This window comes from Cupressus sempervirens, chromosome 7 (genome assembly GCF_028749045.1).
Source record: "Cupressus sempervirens isolate cs-2001-9-10 chromosome 7, ASM2874904v1, whole genome shotgun sequence".
Classification (NCBI taxonomy): domain Eukaryota; kingdom Viridiplantae; phylum Streptophyta; class Pinopsida; order Cupressales; family Cupressaceae; genus Cupressus; species Cupressus sempervirens.
The window spans coordinates 490,060,099-490,083,969 of record NC_143124.1 but is presented as its reverse complement, the minus strand read 5'-3'; the positions used below and the strand labels follow the sequence as shown (position 1 = coordinate 490,083,969).

The window sequence follows — 23,871 nt, the reverse complement described above, 5'->3', positions numbered from 1 at the left end:
TAATTGATTATTAAATAACTCATCAAATATATAAATTGAGGATGAAATAACATCTGATCAAATCTGATAACCAAATACCACTAATCATAAAACATAACCATAAAGTTGGCCTAAAAGGATTTGGCAATAAAACATGAAAAGTAAACTAGGGGTAAGCACTAGAGAGAGAGAGAGAAAGAGAGAGTAGGAGATGGGAGAGAGAGAGAGGGGACGGATGGGAGATGGTGGGATAGAGAGGGAGGGAGGGAGGGAGAGAGAGAGAGAGAGAGAGAGAGAGAGAGAGAGAGAGAGAGAGAGAGAGAAGGGGATGGGAGATGGCATGATAAGAAGAGAGGCAAGTAGAGATGGAGAGAGAGGGGGGGAGAGGGAGGGAGAGAGAGAGAGAGAGAGAGAGAGAGAGAGAGAGAGAGAGAGAGAGAGAGAGAGGGGCTAGTAAACCCTATTCCCAAGATCATTCCATCTTGTTGACTGCTCAAACGTTCTCGAGCATGCTGAACAAAATTGACCCTTAGAGTCACTAAATGCCATAGGCTAGCAAACATTAATGGGGCATATCTCGAAGCCCATGCAAGGTATGGATGCAGTGTCAGTTGCTATTGGACCATGTTGTTGACACCTACAATAATTTCTCTCACTTTTTGGAGATTTGATTTCATTTTGATTTTGCAGACCCATTTTGGGTGATGTTGAAACTTGTAGTGTTGGCTAGTACAAAGTCGCCAATTGGTATGAGACTCTTAAATACATTCATAGCTTGACTCTCTTGAAATATATGTTTTTCCATCCTTATATTTCTCCTTTCCACAAGGAGAAGGAAACAAATCCCTAGATGTCTTTGATAGTTGCATGGAGGGAGATAAGGGGATGATTGGGTCTTCCTCACATGCTTGTTCATCCTCTTATTTAGGCTCCTCTCTAACTGGAGCTGATACAAACAAAGTATATATGAATCAATAATTATTATATATTGAAATCAAATATGTTTACACACAAAATTAATTATTTTCTTACCGCCATCAAATAGTCACTATGTACATCTACCTCAAAGGTTTGCAGACAATCGAGAGTAACAAGACCCTACAACAATTCAATCAATATAATCACTCAATCATACTTATAAATACCATTTAAAATTTTGATACTAACTATTATAAATAACAACTAAAACTATGAAAACTCTTTCATACCTCAATCAATGGCTCTGAACTAGTCATCACGGTAGCAACTCCATGGTCAATGGACTGGTGAAGATGAGAAGGAGTCTTTAACGTCAACAACTACAAATCATATAATACAACTTACATTTTTTTTAATAGAGTATAATATAATCAAATGAATTAAATTAACATGAAACAAATGTACCTCTACGAAGCTCGTATAATGCCTAGGCTCAGAATCCCTTGTGAATGTTGATGATCCAATAGAGAACTAATACACATAAATAACAAAAAAAATTGTCAATCCTTTATATCATTACCTAGAAAATAAATGTATTAATTGAAATGATTAAATTGATACATACCTGTTGACTCGTCAATGGGATGTAAACTAGGGCTGGGGAATATGTACTAGGCTATTAACACTCTTACCCTGAATTTTGAACAATGTCAAAATATGTTAATTTATTAGTCATTCATTATACATACAAAATGTGATCAAATTAGTTTATTATAATTGTAATTGACCTATGTGTCAATGCCAAATGTCTAACTCAGGAAGTCATCAATGACTAGCCCATCATCCATAATGTTTCCAATGTGACTTTCGAACATGCATAAGGATCCACATGATGTGCACATGTGACCACAATGCAAAGAAGGATCCTCCTCAACTAATGGGCTAGAAAAATGAATTAGGATATGTGTCAAAGCATTGATAGTCCCTAGAGTACTGGTCTCTACATGTTCCTTCACAATTGAAGGAATAATGACATGCTCACCCTGTGGCTTGACAATAGATGCCCTAACTATATTAGCGTCATGATGTGCCCCCAGCCTCTCAAATGATGACCCCCCACCTCTATCTTGAGAATCTAACATGTCAAAATAATTAGGGATCTCCCCAAGGACAAATTCACAATATGATTTCTTTAAGAAATATATTGGAACCTTGTGATTATTGTAGGGAGGGGCATCAAAGATAATCCACCATCTATCCCAAAAGTTACTTCTAATATCATCATAGATGCACCAGTGGATGGGGAACCTTTTAGTTGTACTTTTAATAGTTTCTTATTTTCCTAGCTTTTAAACAATGCACATATGTTACCTTTCATTATGTCTTTTTTTTTTACATCTTCATAGGATAATTTGCTTGCATAATATATTATTTTTCCTTCTCTCTTAACATGCCAAATATCCAACTAACCACTAACAAAAGCTACCTAACTCACAATGGACTCAAGGGAGGATGTCAATTATGCTCTTATAGGATTAGTTTTCCTGCAAGCTTTTAACATACCAATGATTATTTTTAATTGAGTTTTCCCTCTTTTTACTTTATTCATTATATTGTCTTGGGTGCCAAGAGGAGGTCTTTCGATCGGTGGAGATTGTGGAGGTTCTTGCTCTTCCTCACAAGGGCTTTCATTTTGATGTTGTGGAAGGTTTTTATTTTGATATTGTGTGGGGTTTTTATTTTGATTTTGTGAAGGATTTTTTTTATCATGTTGGGGATTTTGTGGTTGATTATTCAAATTTCCTAATAAGAAACCAATTGTCTTTTAAAAAACTAAACAAACTTGAAGCAAATTTTTTTTTAAAATCATATAAAACAATGCTAAAACATACAAAATAATGCAAAAACAAGGTTAGAAGACATACTTGATGAACCCAATCTTGATCTCTCGCGATGAGGAGGCATTTTGAGGAGGTGAGTGAACAAAGCTTTCACCTTATAGAAAATGTGTGTGTTTTTGGGGTTAGAGAAGGAAACCAGCAAAAGAAATGGCAGAAAATGGCATGGGTTGAGGGTTGCAACACTTTAAGATAATTTTACATAGCACATACGCACCATTGTGTGCATGTGCTACGTGAATCCACATAACATGTATGTGTTATAGCACGCATGTGCTATGTGAATTCACATAGTATGTATGTGTTATAGCGTGCACGTGCTATGTGAATCCACATTGCACGTGCGTGCTATAGGAAATTTTGAGAAATGAAGATGTGTGTCATCTTTATAGCACCACAACTTGGTGCATTCACCTCTATAGGCATTCAGTGTATAGGCAATTACTAACCTCCTAAGAAGGTACTAAAAAGTTTAACCCTAAGCTTTTCGGACAAATTTTCTAAGATATCATTATTTATATTTATTACATTGAAATAGACCCCAAACAACTTTTGAAACTTTTGAGTTTTTTAAAGAATTGTATTGTTTTCCATTTTAGTTAGTGCAACTTTGATAGACCATAACTCAAGTCTCTGGTTGATCTAAATTGATATTATAACCCCATTTTGGAAATGGTGTGAATTTTTCTATAAGATTTAGTCACAAAGAACTAGTCACATCAATGTATCACCTCTTTTTTCTTCCTCTAAAACCTTCAAAAATATGTCTTCCACAATTACGTAAGTTGAGTTAGGGTTACAATTGTCCTTATGATTAGGAATAGGGTTAAGGTTAGGGTTATAATTAGAGTAAGGGTCAAACATGTTATTTAATATTATTATCAAGGTTGCAAATAGCAATAAGGTTAGAGTTAGGGTTTTAGATTTTATGTGTCGTTATAGTTAAGCTTTCTATAAGGCTTGGGCAAAGGTAATGGGAAATATAATGGAGAGGGGTACAACTATAGTTATAGTTAGAGTTAAGGTTAATGGCATGCTTACATTTAGGGTTAGAGTTAGGGTTAGGGTTAGGGTCAGGGCTAGGATTACCATTAGGGTTACACATTGGGTTAGGGTTGGGGCTAGGAATACAAGGTCACTATTTAGCTTATAATAAAATTTAGGGTTATAAATATGGTTATAAAAATATCTACATTTAATGACAATGATTAGTGTTATGTGTATGATTAGAATTATGGAAATGGATAGAGTTATATTGGAAATTAGGTTAGAGTTAGGGTTACAAATAGGATTAGGGGAGATCTTATGATAAGTTTAATATGCAATCAATGATGTGTCTATATCGTATCTTCTTTGATGATAGAATGATTTTTAATATAACTTATGGTTTTCTTTTGGCTACATTTGGATTTGTTAGGATTGTTTTTATTTGCATGGTTAAGTTTAATTATATTCCCAAGGTGAAGGTTGTAGTTATGGGTAGTTCTCATATTCAATCAAGTTTAACTTTTTATTGTTACACTTAATGTTAGTGTTAGGATTATCAAAAGAATTTAAGGGTAGTTCTTGTATTTAAATTATGGGCAATGGTATTTTACAATTACAAGCCTTGGTCACAATCCAATCATCATCATTGGGATGCATCCTTCCCACTCCTTGTCTTAAGGTATATCATTCCCTTCTCTGCATCACCCTATCCACTGTCAATACATCTTGCCTTTTTGAAAACTTAATTGGGTCATCATCATATATTCCATATGTTATCTTTCATCATGAGCTTTTCATCCCTCTATCTCCTCATCTTGAGATTTTCATCCCACTATCTCCTCATCTTGATCTTTTCATTCACTATACCCTCATCCTGAGCTTTTTTACATTGTATTGCATCAGATTGATTCCACTATCTTATCATACTAAGCTTTTATACAATGCTCCTTGTACATATCTTGGTTCGTCTATTATATATCTCAGTGTTTGTTCTTCTCGTAGTCCAATTGTATATATCCCAACTTTGTGTGTCAATTATCCTGAGCTTTTCATTCACTATCCCCTCATCCTGAGATTTTCATCCACTATCTCCTCATCCTAAGCTTTTTTACATTGTATTGTATTAGATCAATTCTGCTAACTTATCATACCGAGATTTTTTACAATGCTCCTTGTACATATCCTAGTTAGTCTGTTGTATATCTCAATGTTTGTTCTTCTCTTAGTCCCTTTATATATATCCCAGTTTTGTGTGTTAGTTTTCCTCTGATCAAAATCTACAATTCTCCTGGCTATGCCTTTCAAAAAGTCCTCATGCAAGATCTTTTGTCATCCAAGCATTTTCCTCAAAGTTTTAGTTTGCCTAAATCTTATCCCCGCTATGGATACCACCGATAGATCCTTGCAGGATACAACTTTCCTCTTGTTCGATCTTGGTCCGTGTGTCTCCCATTCTACTGATCTCTTTGGAAAAAGGTTTCTTTTCTTGGATTTACACTTTATTTAGATATTGGATTTCAATTTTGGTTCTTGATTATATTTTTCAAGAAATTTGGTTGTTTCCTCCTCAAGGTCACCACAATCTTTTATATCATGGTGTGTTGTGAATGGGGCAATTCGAGAGCAAGGTCTTGATCAAGTATTTTCATCTTTTTCTTTTCTGCTTATAAGTTAGTTAGATGTGACCCTTGCATATTCCAAACATGTTATCACTTGTGGTTACATGATGCACTTCAGAAATGTCATTTTCTTGTGGGTTGCCCAGTATTGTTTCCACCCTACTTCCTCTGGGATTCATGTGTGATGTTGGGGCAATCCTTGTGTGTTTGTTTTGAGTCAGTCCTATGTAATATTGGTGCAAAGGCCTTGATGTTCTTCATAACCTTGGCATGTCTCCAATATTCCTACATCAAAATAAGTGCTCAACTACATGGGTGTTCTCTCCTTTGGAACACCCCAACACTCAAGCTTCAATGGATTCCTTTGCCCCTCCATTCCAAAAAATCAAAAGTCATTTTCCAGCATCCTATCCAAGCATGCAATCAAATCAGTCCTACAATCATGATCCAACCACTATATCAATCCCATTGTACCCCACGCTCCCCACCTACCTCATGCCCCCATCCCCAACTTGAGTTCTTAACCCACAGTTATTCTTGTATACATGGTTTTCCTTTGTCTCATTCTCCTATAGTGAGACTTTGAGTCCCTATTAATCCTCTCTTAACCAATCTGAGTCCTCTCTCTTTCCCCAAATTGTCGTATTTTTCAAGAATTCATCAGGCCTCGTCTTATCTCCTCATTGCCTTCTCGAGAGGGCATCACATAGTCTAGTCTCTCCTCTTTCTATTCAAGATTGGGGCAACTCTGTTGCTTTAAAAAATCTTATTTTTGTCATCTATCTTCAAACTTCTTTGAAATAGTATATTCCAACACTATGTCAAAGGGGGGAAAAATGTAGAAACCTAAATCTGATTACATCACTTCAGTAATCCTATTTAGTCATCTCCTAAGGCATCATTGATTAAGTATTTAATATTTAATTAATTCAATGTCACCCCCTAGTTAATCAACTATAGCCCAATTGATAAAACCAAATGACAAACCCAAAGTCTAATTATCAATTAAATCTCCATTCTTCTATTAAAATAAATAAATTTATAATATCTAGTTAATTTAATCCTAAAATCTCCTTTGGTTTAATAAATCATTTTAAATAAAATCTCCAAGCTGTAACTATTCCTAAATCCCTACCATTAGCTAAATCCAACCCATTTGCCCATGCTAATCCTAATTAGCCAACTAATTAACTCACCTTATTAATTCTACCACATTTGCATCCCTCTAGCATGTCACTTGCATCCTAATCCCCTCCTAAGCTAAGCTTAATCTCCTTCCTATACATGTGCACAACTTTAACCAAGGGTTAAGACTTCCTAACCCAAACCAATGTCAAACTCTCATCCCATCCTTCTTACATCCCTATCCAAAGGCATTAATGGCTCTTTGAGGCCTCTTACATCCCTCTTCCACACTCATTCCCCATCATAATTCCCTTTGACCACCCATCTTGAGCCTCCTCTCTCATCTAATCCCCTTGTGAAACTTTTCACAAGGTGATGGATTTGAGAAAGCACAATCCATGTGCTTCCCCTTCCTTCAATCCTAGCCTTCCCTCACCTTTCATCTATTATTGCATCCTAGTCATCCATCTCACCACCCCTTGGCCTATAAATTGGACCCTTCCCCTCTCACAATCATCATCGACTCATATACAAGCTTATAATCCCCTTTTGGAGAACAAATCACTAAATCATACTCTTACCATGTAGTAATCCTCACTCACCTGGGCACACACCATGTTTTCATCCATTGAAGTCTTGAAGCAAGATTGAGCACACATCCATCATTGTTTTGAACACATCTAAGTATCAAGGTCATACGTGGGGAGCTCACCATACTTGGTTTGCTTTCTCCTTATGCATCTCCTTTGTCCTCTCAGATGTTTGTTGTATTTCTTTAGTTTGTGGGTGTTAGATAAATTTTAATGTTCTTTACACACTAAGATATCACAGCATACAATTATGACCCCTATCTATAGAACTCACAAAAGAGCTAATTTCTCCTTCCACTTTTAGATGTGATTTTTTGAAAAAACCAAAACCGCCCCGATCTAAAAATTGAAATTCAATTACTTTTTATGTCTTGTTCTAATCTATCTATCACATAAAATTTATTATTTAAATCAGAGTTTGTAAATGCAATCTTGGAATTAATCTTACCACTAAAGAATGATGGGGATAACTTATAAATTGAGTTATTTGTGATTATCTTAATAGGTTTTAGGTTTTTGTTCATGGAAAAATCACTCAAGATCTTTGATCAAATTAGAGCTCAAAAAATTCTCAAGTAAACCTTTGAAACTGTAGGACTAGAAAATGGATTAAAACCTAGCATACTATGAGTAACCTCAAACTAAATGAACATATGCTAAAAATCATTTTGATCTACCATGAAAATGAATTAAAGCAAAGGAATCAACACAAGTAAAACCCCTCCTTAAATTGTAGTTCACATGTCCTTTCTTCTCCATTGTTGATGTACCTCCAATTGCCTATAGTGCACACACAATTGAAAGCAAATGACACTATGATATGATGATGCTATTGAGAATACTAGAAGTGTGGTTTGTGTGCAACTTGGCAGAATATTCCTTAGGATATCTATGGAAAAAAATGATACAATATGCCACATATAGGATTCTACGACACGTAAAAGTCAACATGGCTAAATATGAAAGAGAATCGATGACATGTATGTACACACCAAAGCCACTTGTAGACAAGAACTATGATGAATGTGGCTTATTATAGTCATGCGTAAGGAATAATATATATCAAATATGACACATATTGGCCAAGTGTAGAGAGAGGATCTATGACACGTGTCCATGTGTTTTTGAAGTAATAGATGGAAACCAAAAGAAAGGGGAGATGACCTCGAAGTACAAAAAGGCTGAAGAACAGCCGAAAGTCCATGTGTTAAGACTAGGTGGAATATGTGAATTAAAAATTCATAATTCTAAACAAATGAAAATTAGTAAAATAGAAAATAGAAGTGGGAAATGGGACTTAGGAAATTGAGAATTTTCATAGTTTGCAAAGGAGAATCAATTAATTAATAAATATTAATTGATTGAGAATGTTGGTTAATAAGAATAATTAGTAAAATAGGACGAAAATGATTGAAATGACATAGGAATAGACAATGGGTTATCTAATCCTATAGGATGAATTAGTAAATGATTGGCTAATTGGATGAAATAGATGTAGGATTAACGTTTTGATGAAATGTGATGATTATGTAGATCGATTAGGACGATGGTGGGTATATCAAAGCCATGATCAAATTGATTAAGTGATTAGGATTGATAACATGTCAAGGGCATATGACATGGATTAAGGACATGTGATATTTAACAAACATTGTAAATGCCACATGATCATAATTAATTGACAACATTGATCATAATAACATCAACAAACATTGTCAATGTTATTAAATTGATTGGGTAATGTCACGATCTGACACTAAGGGACACAAAAATGTCGATGATCGAATGATAAAAATGACCGATCTGACCTAGCACTAAGGGACATGGCAATGCTAAGGTTAGATTTGATAGGTTTGATAGCTTCACAAGGCACTAAGGGACACAACTGTGCCTAGGGTTGGATAAGTGATGATTGATTTGAGATACTTGGCATGTTTTGGATTGTTTAGGGTTGATTTGAGATAGATTTGAGTTGATTTGGGATTATTTTGGGTTGATTAGAAAGGATTTCGATGATATTGAAATGGTTTAAGGTTGATTGGATGAGATTTTGATAGTGTTGAAATGACTCAAAGTTAATTTCGAAAAGCTTAGATAAAATGGGAATTGATTCTGAAATGATCTGCAATTGATTTGAAAGGGGGTACGAGTGATGAAGAATATTGTCACAATATGCTTGAATGATAATCAAATTGGCCAAAAGATGAAAATTAGTGAAATGAGAAAATGGGACATGTTAGTACAAAAATGTGATTAACCTTAGATGTGAACCATTTTTTAGTGTCTACAGAAACCCCCCAACGGATTCCCAATTTTTTCCAATATTTTTATGTTGATTAACTATACTAGGAAGTTGGGGAATTCAATTCATCGAAAAATAGAAGGAATGGGTGATTTGGATAAGTCCAAATTGGTATTCCATTCAAAAAAAGAAATTGTAAAACCTTTTAGTTCTAAACATGGACTAGATATGAGTTTTTCTTTGACATTTTGATTCAGACATTCAACAAAAACAAATCCTTTTTCATGTTTAGCGGTACATACCTCTCCTCTGAAGTTTGATGACAATCATCGTACAAAATCAAAGTTATCAAAATGCAAGAAGACCTAATTTTTGGCAATCCACCCATAATCTTCTGGTTGTTGAATTGGTGATAATGAAGTACTATGTTCATCATCTTGTTTCATACCACTACAAACTAATAATAAGTTTTAAACTTTTTTTCTAGAATCAACTTGATCATTCCTAAAATTTGGATGATGTCCTCCATCAACTAGGGTTTTATTTAAATCCTTAGTTCCTATATCTTGGAGTTTTTTCTTGTAATATTTGGTTTTATGAAAATAGTGGCGAGATTGATTGTTGAATATGCATCTCTTGTGATTTTTTTTCTTTTCTATTTGTTGTTTGGGAACATTATTGTTGTCATTACTCAGAATCTATCCAATGTTAGCAAATTTATTAGTTTAATTGTTGATGGTAATTTCTGAATACTAGCAATTATAGTTGTTGATTTTTGGACTAGAAAAAATATTTTCTGCCAGACATTCATGTATTTTTGTCATGTTTACTACATATTTTGTTGTCCGGTAATATCTTCCTACAATCTACTAGTCGCAAGTCTAAAATCGCATCTTCCTAGCCTGCTCTTTTGCTGGCATGAGTACTCTCTATGTCTTTATGGGACTTGACTTTTATGTTTTTATAATTAATGACCCACTAGTAATTATTATAGTAGTTGTAATTGCCTAGTTAATCACAAATAAATCTAGTATGCTATGCCTAGAGCAGAAATGGGGTCGTGGTCGCAACAATTTCACCCTAGAGGTTGTTCAATATCACCAAACAATAATCTGCCAAATGAACTTGCAAGCTCTCAAGTGAATTACAAAAATTGGTATCTTCAAGTATTTAATGTCCCTATTTTTGCCAGCATCAAAGTTTTGGGGATTAGCCTATTATTATGATCCTCATAGGCTAATAACTTCTAAGGTAGTAGCTTGGCTTGGGAGGGTTTTGTCTTTTCCACAATTCAATAAGCTACAGGTTGGTCTTCAGTTGGATCAGATTGACCTTCATTTGGGCTTTAGATTGGTGTACTTTCTATTTGTGGTAAGTTAGGTATTGATTGAGATGAACCCTTCCTATTTTTTGAAATTGCATTTAGTCACATGGAGAAATAATAGGTATGACACCTATTTCAAATGACATTTAAATGATGTGTATTTTGGGAGTTATTATATTTTTAGTGGCTAAATTATTATTAAATCATTAACTGGCATTACAATGTTATAATTTAAGTTTATAAATTCACTTAAGTTAAGATTTGAGTCATCATTGGAAGGGGTCATTATTATATGCCTAAGCCAAGTATTAAATATTGTAAGTGATGTGTTAGAAAATTTCAAGAGCTAAGTTCTTTTGGGAAACTTTCTCAGTGTTGAGTTCTTTTGGAATCTTTTATCAACAAAGCATTAAAAATATGAGCTCATTTCATTAGAATGGCCATGCTTAAATATTTCTTTGCTTTTGTTGTCTTTGTGGCTTTTTTGAGCTATGTTATTTTATGGCCTTGCTAAAGTATAAGGGTTTTGATGTTGAGAAGTGTTGCGTAATTTACAGTTGAGGTATTGTGAATTCCCTTCTTGAAAATTATTTGAAATCACTGTTGAGGTAAAGTAATTTGGTCATTGGTTGGATCTCCTCACTGTATTTATCTGTGGCTACAAGACAGCATTTATGCAAAGAAATCTTCGATATAATTTTATTACTATCTAGAAATCTGGGTGAGGGTTTGAATTCTAGAATTATTAGTTCTAAGAAATATTTTAGTGTCTTCCATTATTGTATTACTATATCTTGGAGGATGGTCATTCTGAGATTTGGAGGGTTAATTTATGAACTTGTTTGTGATGTTCAGGGCTTGTGTTAAGAACTAATGGACCCACAATAGTCAATTCTAGGCATGTAAAACAAAACTAGTAGTCATCCACGATTTTCTTGGGCTGTAAATTTTTCTTTGTAGGGACTGCAACCAACATAGAGGCTTGCATTTTCATGTTTGAGGCCTATGTGGGAGTTTAAGAGGCCTACGATCTGAATTAGAGGGCCTACAAACTTATTTAAGGGCCTTGCATTTTCTTTTAGGAGGGCTGCAATCAAAGTTTGGAAGCCTATATTTAGAGTTGGAGGCACCACATACAACTGGTTATGTATTAGGAACTGTGAACATAACCAAATGATTGAGGACATTGTATTTGCATTCACATTCTACCAAAAAAAAAAAAGGTTCCTTTACATTTAATTTCAATTTGGAGCAAATTATTTACCACTGTTTGTAATTTATTTCATATTTATATCTACTCGAAAACATATATGCTGAAAAAATCCCAAGGAAGAAACAACATATGTGAACTGCCAAAGAATGATAGCTAAATGTTTGACGAATTGTCAGCAAACAAAATTGTAGTGTGTTTTTAAATTATAACCAACTAGGGGTTATTACAAAGTAAGAATCAAAAGAATGGAAAAAAAATATTTTCACCACTTTGGACATTTCGCAGGGACTCAGAATATTCAACTAGGGATTCAAGAGGAAGCTAAAGATATTCGCTTCTGTTAAATTATCCATGATCAGACTCAACCACATTACATGCTTCCCTTTCCTTAAAAAATTGTGATCACTTTACTTCAAGTCTTTCCACACTTCCTCTAAAATCTCTGCAACTTTTGTTTAGTTCCTGATTGAGGAGTCCAAGGTAGAAGCCTTTTGGAGCGTAGTAGATGTTGAAATAGTTAATTGTGACAGCGAATTCTAAAGCCCTCTCTATCCCTTTATTCCCATCTCAATTTTGAAAATCTTAGGAGCTCTACGGCCCTTCAGATCACGTGTTAACGGCACTTTATAGATCGAATTTAGTTCAGGCGTTCATGGATTGTAGCTCGCTAGATGGTTGTAAACCAACGTTGATGTGCCCACAATGTGAAGAGAGCTTGTCAATATGCCTTCGAGTGACAATGAGATCAGAGTTGATGACAAGACAAGGAAGTCAGTCAAACTAGGAGGAATATCTTTGAACCAAAATGTCTGTAAATCAATTAAATTTACCTTTGTTCCAAACAAATAAATTCACTCAAATTAACTTGCAAGATCAGTTTTAAAAACCTTATCATTTTATTATAATAAAGTTAAATATGTAAAACAAAATCATTTAATACATAAAAAAAACTCATTAAATTTAAACTATTTTACAAAATTATATATTTCAATTAATATATAATTTTAAAAATATACTTACAAGTAGAATGCAAAATGCTTAAAATTAGACTGATTTATTTTACAACAAATAATATATAGCAATAAACAAGTAATATATAATTCTTTTTAAAAATATATATAATTATTATATATATGTAAATGTATTATATAATTTAATGTATTTAAAAATTAAATTTAATATATTATAAATAATTATTTAGATTCTATTACACAAAACATATACTTAAACTATTTTTATTTTTATTTTGACATGCAAAACAACTAAAAACATAAATAATAAATATTTTAAAATTATTTTAGATTAACATGTTAGGCATCTTCTTCATGTCACCAAAAAGGTTTTTTTTTAATATGATTATGAAAATTTTAAAGTAATATTTAATGAGATATTTTAGTTGAATCCCATTCACAAGTATTAATATATATTAGCCACAAGCTTTTAAATAATAATAAATAAAATTGTACAATAAATTGCTTCAATGAATTATAAAAGATATATATAATAGTACAATTGCATTTAATGTGGCTAACACTATGACTACTTTGATTTAATAGACTATTTTACCTTAGTTCATAATTAAATCAATCTAATTTTGATAAATTAAAGCTATTGAAAAATTAACTTTTTCCTTACCTTTATGTTATAAATAGTATTATTGAAATTTTTTAATCTATTAAAATTGTAATTATAGAATAAATTTATTAGTTCCAAGTAACTATTGAAATCATTAGATACAAATATAATTTTGGAGAACCAATGATTTTTTAAATTGATTTATATTTCATAAAGTTCTATAATTTCTATTATTTTTTCAATTTAAATTATATCATTTATTAAGAATTCTATTAAAAGGCAATGAAAAAAATTAATTTCATTTTTTAAAAATTAATAAAATTTTGAAACCATTGTTAAGTATTATCATTAATATTGTTATTAATAAATCTAATTGTCTTCCTATCTCATTTGCGAACATGCCTATTTAAAAAATGTCGAATCATTCTACTTTTTATTATTTTAGAATATTTATATATTAAAAACATTGATTTGGCCTCGTTTATTTGAAATCCTTGTTTTAAAGATGCATGTAGTTTTTTTTTTTTAACTACATTAACAACATTCATATTTGTAGTTGGGCTATATATTATTTATATTTGAATAATACCGACTCTAGAGATATTTTATTATAATTAAGAGTAGTGGGCATGTAAGGGGTATGTGCTACGACACTATGTTATAACTAGCAATCGCATGCTTTTGTACATACAATGAGTGCACCGATGGGAGATGAGATTTAAGAGAAAAATGTAGAATGAACATTAAATAATGTAAATATAAATTTCTTTAAAATAAAAATAAAAAAAATAAAAAAAGTTGAAGATTAACACAGAGATACAAAATTTACAATATTTAAGGAATTTGAATATTGCTTAACAAATGTGTTCAATAATTTCAATATTTTATAATTAAATTCAATTTATCAAATATGAAAATAATAATCATTTTTTAAAAAATCCATTAAAATTTTATTACGAAAAATTAATAAAAGAATTTTTTTTAAAAATAAAATATAGAAACTAAAAAAATAATATTTAAAAAAAAAAAAACTAATATAAAAAATAATTTAAAAACTAAAACTTAAATCAATTTAAAAAATCAAACGTTTAATAAATAAAAATTACAACTGAACAAGTAATTATTTTTTAAATAAATAAGAAAAAAAAAACAATTGTTAAAAGTAGATATTTAAATTATAATCTTATGATTATTAATAATTTTTAATTTAAATAAAATAATATTTACTAAAATCTTTTAAATAGATTAATAAATATTGTTTATTTAAATTAAATTTATCAAATATGAAAAAAATAATATTTTAAAAATCATCAAAAACTCTATTATTAAAAATTATGTAATTTGATTTTTTAACTTCACTAACAACATTCATATTTGCAGTTGAGCTATATATTATTTATATTTGAATAATACCGACTCGAGAGTGGGCATGTAAGCAGACACTATGTTATAATAAATCAAATTTTCGATTTAAAACTAATCCATTAAAATTTCATAACTTAAGAAATATTAGAATGGGCATGTAAGCAGACACTATGTTATAATAAATCAAATTTTCGATTTAAAACTAATCCATTAAAATTTCATAACTTAAGAAATATTAGAATGGATTTAAATAACATTCGAGATTTACATTTATTATTGAGAAAGGTTGCTTACGTAGAATTTTTAGTTTCTTAGTTTTAAATTGATGATAACTATTTGTGTTTTGAATAGTTATAATAATAGTATTGTTTTATTAAATTATTTTTAATTTATTTAATACAAAATTTAATTATTATTTATAAGAATATTTTTATTTTTTAATTGTTAGTATAAAAATTGAAAAAGAATTACATATTTAGTGTAAAGCATTTTAATTCATAATTCGAATTAGGATCTCTTTTTTAGTATGAGTTTTAAATATTTTTCTTTTATGTATTAGAGATTATAAAGTTGTGTATTTGTGTTATTAAAATCATAGAAAATGTATAGCTAATGAGTGTAAATATTATTATTTTTAAATAGTGAATAAATAAGTTTATTATTCTATTTCACTATATATAGGTATAGTTTAACTAAGTTGTTTCATAGATAAAAGCCCTCAAATTAGTTCTACATTACATTGATTTGATCTAGAAATTTTTTGAAAAAATGTACTTGTATAAATTATATTGAAGTTAAAATCAGTTTCTAGATGCATATATGCGACCTTTTGTTGAATATCATCTATTATCCACCTTCATCTCAATTTTTCGTTTTCAAGACCCACAATACTTCAACTCCAGATATGGCAATAACTTCGGCACTTGCACCCCTTGTTAATATTCTACCATGGCAAAAACTATTATTGGAAAAGTTTCTAGATGCATATATGCATTTGTGGAATTTTTCATTTTCAAGATCCACAATACTTCAACAACTAAAGATATGGCAGGAACTTTGGCAGTTACGCCCCTTGTTAATATTCTGCCATGGCATAAACGATTATTGGAAACTTTCATAATTTGTGATAAATCAGACATTAGTTTATTAACAAGCTGTCTTCCAGTTTACGCACTTTCAGACGGGAAAGGGGGAAGCTTAACAGATCAGTAGGGATTCACCTAAAATTCCAATTTCTCCGTCGTAGTTTCTGTTGTTGGAGCGTGCATCTTTTTACTGGTGGAGACCGTGCAAACCATTTTCTCACTGCACCACGAACTTTTGGAAAATTAGTACTCATTGTTGCTCAATATGTGTAATTCGAGGTCATTCAATGAAATATGGTTAGGCCTGCACAAGATTCCCATGGCCTTTTTTTAAAATTTTGGGAAGGCTAGTAGCTTAAATAAAAAGAGTAGAATGAAAAAAGGCTGGATTTTTTAGTAAAATGTTCTAAGAGATGGCATTCTCTGTGCCAGAAAAGGAGTACAGAAATTGTTTTAATTGAAACCAGATGACTTACAAGATAAAATTGGAATCGAATTCAATTACTCAAAGATTTGATCAGACCGAGGGAAAAAAACCTGCTTTTTTGCTCCGTCCATAACATCCTTCCTGTTTCAGAGTGTAATCTTTTTACTTTTGGCAGTTAAATGGCCACGTTTTACAAAGATCGGACTTCCTTTCTTCCACCAACTTGTAATCAGGTTTCCAAAGCATTGCCTTTTGGAAGTATTGAATGTGCAGAAAACAAATGGAATTAAAGATGCCACTGTAGACCTGACACTAAGGGTCTTGGTGGCAGGGGGTTGACATTAAAAAAATTCCACAATTCATGTTGCTGAAGGTAAAGGTCAGCTCCTTTCCTGCATGGTTTATGTTTTTGGTTACAATGGGGATTGCTAATGTTTTTGCTTTAAGTCCTTAACAAATTGTTGCAAAGTCATCTTCTAGGTTGGGAAATTCTCTTGTTGAGAAATTTATTGGAGCTACTACGCCAAATATTTATGTTCTTTGAAAATGGAATCTATATGATGAGGGGCGTCTTTCATATCTCCTTTTGGAACAAGCAAGACTGAGTTCAAACCTTCTTGCATCTAGAGAAGATATTGACAGGGTCCCCGTCTAGGTTAGGCTTCCAAATTTGCCATTAGAATAGAGGGAGGCAACTCTTTTAGTCAACTGATTGCTTTTGATGTGGTGATCAGAAACCATGAAACAATTGTTGTTTGCCTGATTATCATGGAATCCTGGATAAGAACGAGCAGCAGCAACCTGCAATTATGTAGCGAATGATATAGTGAGATTTTCTCAAACATCACAGTGCACTGATTAACTAGCAATAGTTTAGAAGTTGCACTCTTTGATTTCTCTTCATTGTCTTACCTGATCACCTCAAGATGTTTTCATTTTAGGTTCCTCGGGATTTAAAAGATCCTAAAATTTAAAAGGTGTAACGGTTCTCCATATAAACATAATGCTCATAACTACAATTCACTCAGATTAACAAGTCATAGTATGATGCCATGGTTTTGTGAGAAAACTACTTTATGCTGAAATAATTAATAGCCTGGGACGATAAAACTGATTCAAATTGTCCCAAGAATAGTAGGACAAGGCCATCAATTAATACGTAAAAACAAACAGCATCCAAATATAAGACTAAAAAATGTAAAAACTGAAGAGAACATGGTAAATGGAATATCTGCAACCTGAGTTTTCATCCTTAACTATGGCACGAAAGCAACTAAAGACCGTTATTTCACTTAAATAACCATTTAGATTGCATTTTGTGAACCATAATTATCTTGCCAAGTTTCACAGCAAATCAGTTTTAAGTCCTTGCAGTTTTTATTATGCTGCCTATAACAAATGAAAGCCACCAAAGACCAGCATTTCCAACCTAAATAACCATTTAGATTACATTTTGTAAAGCTATATTTATCTTGCTGAGTTTAACAGCAAATCAGTTAACTCCTCACAGTTTTTATTAAGCTGCCTGTAACAAATGAACTCATGCTCTTTCTCAGTTGACATTCCTAGAGCGAACAATAGGAATTGACACTTAGAAATGGACACCGTGAAACCCCTTTTAAAAGAATCTTAATGGTTTAGACTTGCCTCCATTGGCGTGACAAGTTTGTAATGTTATATAAATAATCTACCATATAACAGACTTCCTACATTAAATAAGACTTAATGCAACTAACAATTGATTATAAAGACAAATTAGCTCGTTCAAATGAAAATGCATAACAAACCAAATTAGAACTCCCCAACTCATAGTGACGTCTGAAGCTGATCCCCTGATGAACCCTCAAATGAGAACACAGATCGTTCAGAAACAATTTGACAAAGCATCCAAGGGAAACCAGGGACCTTTGGAGGGATACATAATCAAGGGTTACAGTAAAAAGATGATCGACTTCAAAGAAATTAGCCCAGGGAACCAACAATAAAATGGAAGTTCGGGCACTTCTCCTTTGATTGCAAATTTACAAACAGTTTGTTGTCATACAATTTCTAATACTTGAAGATTCAATAGTCAATATTAAGTCTAGAAGGAAGAAAAGATCTCCAAATTGGAAAATTATAAACCTAATGCAATGTGTGGCCCTGCTTGAACCACTCATGGCTTTTACAATTAGGCATGTTTATTTCTTCTTTGCCACTAAGAACGAAGGAAACCTACTACCAAATGCTTGGCAATCATTGGTAGCACTTATTCATGATTTTGTGCTGAACCCGATGAACAATGGTATTCTTTATAAAAATGTGAAGCAAAAGTCTTTCCCCTACATCATCCCAGTCATAGTTATTCTATTTGTGGTGAGGAAGAGCAGCTCCCAGATCTTAATAATACCCCAGCTGGTGAAGATTTATAGAGAGACCATCAGCCACACAAACACCCTAGCAAACTCTATAACTGATGTAAAGGAAGAAGGCCCAGTCAAGTGTCAAAAACTCTAAACAAACATTAGCATAATGTAGATCACCATTTACCATACCCTCTGCAACTTGTAAGGTTCAATCATGAGAAGGTGGTAATGGCTATCTTTGGCACAATAGAATGCAGAGGAGGCATCCTCTAACAGCCACCTCAAGTCTATAAATGCCTCCCAGTCAATCCATTTCAAATTTCAAGCAATATGTGAAGATCAGAAAACTGGATGCATCAACTAGACTGGTGGCAAAAAATAAGGTAGAAGCCTTCTTCGGAGATACCACAGATTTAAGACTGAAAAAATGTCTTCAAGGCTAATGTTATTAAAATGCTTCACACCATCAACATAACTCTCAAGGAGCACTTACATCAACCACTCGCATGTGCAAGTTTAACACAGATGTTTTGTCAATGTTTTGTTGATCAAAAAAATGCAACTGATTTTGGGCTCCCTTATAGTGTAGGCTTATATAAGCAATATAGGCTATGCAGCATAGCCTCCTCAATTACCTAAATGCCTTTAACTGCTAGAGGTCAAAATGACACTCTTTACAAATAAGAAGCTAAATGGGGATTCGAATTTCTCAAATATACACAACTGGAGCAAAACCCTCCAGCACTGATTGGTCCTTCACAATGGGCAAGGACACCACAGGCAGGAATGAGGACAAACAAGAACCATAAAGCATAGACATACAAATAAATGCTATAAACAAAAAAATGTGTAATGGGATGATTGTGTAGAGATAATCCCTTTTAGATAAGTACTTAACAAGCTATACCACTGCTAATAGTGTTGTCCATGTGAAAACAAATACCTAAATGAAGTTTTGCATTCTGGTCCCCCTCTAGATAGTTTGTAACAAGCTATACCACTGCTAATAGTGTTGTCCATATGAAAACAAATACCTAAATGAAGTTTTGCATTCTGGTCCCCCTCTAGATAGTTTGTAACAAGCTATACAACTATTAATAGTGTTGTCCATCACAATGGAGTTGGCATTCTGGCCCTCCTTAAGGAGGCGGCCATTTCTTTTATACTCCTAACAAAGTTAATGGCCCACTAGGCCATGTTCATAACTGAAAACAAAAAAGAAATTAGATAGTAAAGTTTATATAGAATATAAAAACTTCCATGACCAAGAGCAAAACAATAAATACAGCAAGGCAGCTATGTAATGTACCTCTCATGTTTACATTATATTTTGTGGAGCATAAGTATTGTGTGTCAATTTGTGTCCATCTGCAAAGTCTATCCATCAATATTATCAAGAGACATGTATCCAACAGCCACCTCAAATGAATAAATGCCTCCCAGTCATTCCATTTCAAATTCCAAGCAATTTTTGAAGATGAGCAAAACCAGATACATCGGTTAGACTGGAGGCAAAAAAGAAGTATAAGCCTTCTTAAGGAGATACCACAGATTTAAGACTGAAAAAATGTCTTCAAGGCTAATGTTAAAATGTTTCACACCATCAACATAACTCTCAAGGAGCACTTATATCAACCTCTCACATATGCAAGTTTAACACAGATGTTTTGTTAATGTTTTGTTGATCAAAAAACAGTCCCATGATAACTGGTTTTGGGCTCCCTTCAAGTGTAGAATTATATGAGTGATATGGGTTGTGCAGCATAGCTTCCTCAAGTACCTAAATAACTTTTATAATAACTGCTAGAGGTCAGAATGACACTCTTTGGCAAACAAGAAGCTAAATGGGGATTTGAATTCCTCACATATATGCAACTGGAGCAAAACCCTCCAGCATTGATTGGTCCTTCAAAATGGGCATGGACACCATAGGCAGGAATGAAGGCAAAGAAGAACCATAAAGCATATACATATAAATAAATGCTATAAAAAAAATGTATAATGGGGTGATTTTGTACAGATAATCCCCTACAGATAGTTCTTAACAAGCTATACGACTATTAATAGTGTTGTCCATATGAAAAACCATAAAGCATATACATATAAATAAATGCTATAAAAAAAATGTGTAATGGGGTGATTGTGTACAGATAATCCCTTATAGATAGTTCTTAACAAGCTATACGACTATTAATAGTGTTGTCCATATGAAGACAAATACCACAATAGAGTTCTGCATTCTGATTCCCTCTACATAGTTCATAACAGCTATTCTACTATTAATAATACTAATAGTGCTCTCCATATTAATATAAGTACCACAATGGAGTTATCCATTCTGGCCCTCCTTAAGGAAGCGACCTTTTCTTTTATAATTTAAACAATGTTAATGGTCCACTAGGCCATGTTCATAGTCAAAAACAAAAAAAAAATTAGATCTTGAAGTTTATACAGAAAATAACGACTTTTATGACCAAGAGAAAACAATAAATACAGCTAGGTAGCTATTTAATGCATCTCTCATGTTTACATTATATTTGTGGAGCATAGAATATTGTGTGCCAATTTATACATAGCAGTCTGTGAAAAGAGCCTAGAGCTCCCCAACAATAGAGTTCTGCATTCTGGTCCACTCTAGATAATTCTTAACAAGCTATACCACTATTAATAGTGTTCTCCATATTAAGACAAACACCACAATGGAGTTTTGCATTCTGGCCCTCCTTAAGGGATCGGCCTTTTCTTTTATTATTTTAACAAAGTTAATGGTCCGCTGGGCCATGTTCATAGTCAAACACAAAAAAGAAATTAGGTCTTGAAGTTTAGATAGAAAATAACAACTTTCATGACCAAGAGAAAAACAATATATACAGCTAGGCAGCTATTTAATGCATCTCCCATGTTTACATTATATTTGTGGTGCATAGAATATTGTGTGCCAATTTATGCATAGCAGTATATGAAAAGATGCCTAGTGCTCCCCCACCCCCCAAAAAAATAACTAACTGCTCTGCTCTTTAGCACTGGTTTTTATTACTGTTGCTTTTGCTTGCTGAAATTAATTGGTTATTAACATCTGAACTTCTCAGACAACTCGTTCTATATGTTCATTGTCTACAATATACTACATACGACTAAAATGCAAAAAATACTGCAGTACATAAGTACAGGAAAATAATCGACTAGAAATGATGATAGAATACTGATCAGTCCCAAATAGCACTAGTAGCATTGATCACAATACCCCAATAAGAAGAACATTTTCGTGACAGTCAAAATGTGTCAAGGGTAGAATGCTGGGATTAATATTGTGAAGATCCAGTTGCCCTTTGAAGGAAGATAGGAGTCTTAGGTCCGTTCAATTGTGTTATGATAGTATAGCTGCGAGACAGATCATACTGCTGGTTCTACTTATTCTTCTACGGGCTTTGTCTTGCGTGGGTTGAGAGATGGATCGGATGGTTGTGTTCCAGCTGTTATGTTGTGGTTTCAGTTCTCTTCCATTCCCGACAGTGACTGTTTATGTTTCATTTAATATTTATTTTCTGTGCCCCTTCATTATTCTTGTAATAGCTGCTGCTTGTGCATGGAGGCATTGGTTCTGTTTTGCTCTCATATTCTCTTATTTGATATTTCCAATAGAACTCTATGATCATGGATGGTGTATGTAATTTTGGTTGAAAGACTTCACTTTTGTGGAAGTTCTGTGTGCACCTGTTAGTTTGTGTCCTCTGCGATCGAAGTATTTTTAATTGGTAATTCATTTGCAATAGTTGGGAACGGAGTTTTTTATAATAAAGTTTAATCTCTGCAGTTCTCATTATTTGTCTCGACTGTGGTCAGTAAAAACTGAGTTTTATTAAAATATTATAACATCTGTTTCCATATCCAGTTTATGTCCGAGCAGATACATGTGTGTATTGTGTATCATTCTCGATTATTTTAATTTCTGATTACTGATTAATCGTAGAAATTTGAAATTGTCAAAGAATGGCAGAGATGTTGTATTTAATTTTTCAAAAGCTGAGAGAATGATTCTATCTTTCTGTGGCTATGCTGTTTCCCTCAGTGAGGATAGTTTTTCCTAGGATAGTTTCTGTGTTCTCTGTTACTCTTTTGAGAGTTTGTATTTCTTTGTTGCTATAATATATTTTGGTTCATAAACTCAACATGGTATCAGATCAAACATGAGGATACAATCCAAACCATAATTGTTAAACTAAATTCTAGAAGCTTTGTGATGACTACTGAGTGTCAAATGTGTTTCAATGGATTATTGAATACTGAGAAATTTTTGCTAATTGTAATGTTGATAGAAATTTAAAAGAATGAGCCTATTGAGATTGTCATTCCAATTAGTTTCTACGAAGAGGAAGAAATGACATTCAGAGAGAAACTATTCCACTGCAGAATCAGATTCAGAGGGAGCTTGAATAGCAGATGTAGAATTCCATGTCTTTGCAGATGATCAGCAAGCTTTTGTAGCAGTGCATGACTGCAAAACTCCTTGTTCGACAAACATTGGAGCCAACTTCCTGCTGTTGTGATAAAGAAAATGCGAATGTTGCTCTTGTTCAGAGAGTCTCAGCTGAGAAGGAGGCTTAGCATTCACATGATCCTTTATGTGCTTTAATGAGTTCTTCTCTCCAAGAGAAGTTTGAAGTGAAATCCCTTCCTAATTATTTCTTCTCCGTGACAGAATTTCGAGGTGAAATACCTTGCTAATGAGTTCTTGTCTGCGAGAGAAGTTCGAGGTGAAATGCCTTGTAATGAGTTCTTCTCTGCAGGAGAAGTTCAAGGTGAAATCTCTTGTTAATGAGTTCTTTGCCAGATAAGTTTCAAATGAAATCCCTTACTAATAAGTTCTCACAGTTTGAGCTAAAATCCCTTGTTTAATGAGTTCATCTCTGTGAGAGAAGTTCAAGGTGAAATCCCTTGTTCTACCGTCTGGGAGTAGCTATGGTGGATCCACCCTCTAAAAGTAGCCATGGTGGAAGTCATTTGTGACTCCATGACTTTATTATTTTTAATTTTATGTTTTTCCAATTCACCCTCTAGGAGTAGCTATGGTGAATCTTGTTATACTGAGATAACAATATTATGTTGAGAGAATTTGTGATTAGATTTTGTTACACTTTTTTGGTTGCAGCTCTATTGTGGTGTAAGGTGAGCCATGCTG

At 33.0% G+C, this 23,871-nt stretch overlaps 1 protein-coding gene across 4 annotated transcripts; it reads right to left on the bottom strand.

Annotated features, from left to right (window-relative positions):
- LOC149547687 (uncharacterized) lies at positions 1-23,511 on the bottom strand. 4 transcript variants are annotated; one of them, XM_089791763.1, is made up of 6 exons: positions 20,002-23,511; positions 1,523-1,590; positions 1,363-1,428; positions 1,188-1,277; positions 1,012-1,077; positions 1-925 (listed from the first exon to the last, which is right to left on the bottom strand). In XM_089791763.1, the coding sequence occupies exons 4-6, from the start codon at positions 1,212-1,214 to the stop codon at positions 653-655; spliced, it is 366 nt and encodes a 121-aa protein (XP_089647889.1). In that variant the 5' UTR covers positions 1,215-1,277; positions 1,363-1,428; positions 1,523-1,590; positions 20,002-23,511; the 3' UTR covers positions 1-652. The 4 variants fall into 4 exon arrangements, 3 of the variants coding, with proteins under 3 accessions (XP_089647889.1, XP_089647890.1, XP_089647891.1); XM_089791764.1 differs by having other exon boundaries at positions 1,188-1,241; XR_016353907.1 differs by lacking the exon at positions 1,523-1,590.
- Positions 23,512-23,871: the final 360 nt, after the last annotated feature.

What these genes read in the sequence shown, in the direction of transcription:
- LOC149547687 (XM_089791763.1), bottom strand. Translation starts at nt 1,214, where the DNA reads ATGACTAGTTCAGAGCCATTGATTGAG. An exon ending in GTTCAGAGCCATTGATTGAG is followed by an intron (nt 1,078 to 1,187) that starts GTATGAAAGAGT and finishes GAATTGTTGTAG; the next exon opens with GGTCTTGTTACTCTCGATTG. An exon ending in ATAGTGACTATTTGATGGCG is followed by an intron (nt 926 to 1,011) that starts GTAAGAAAATAA and finishes TGTTTGTATCAG; the next exon opens with CTCCAGTTAGAGAGGAGCCT.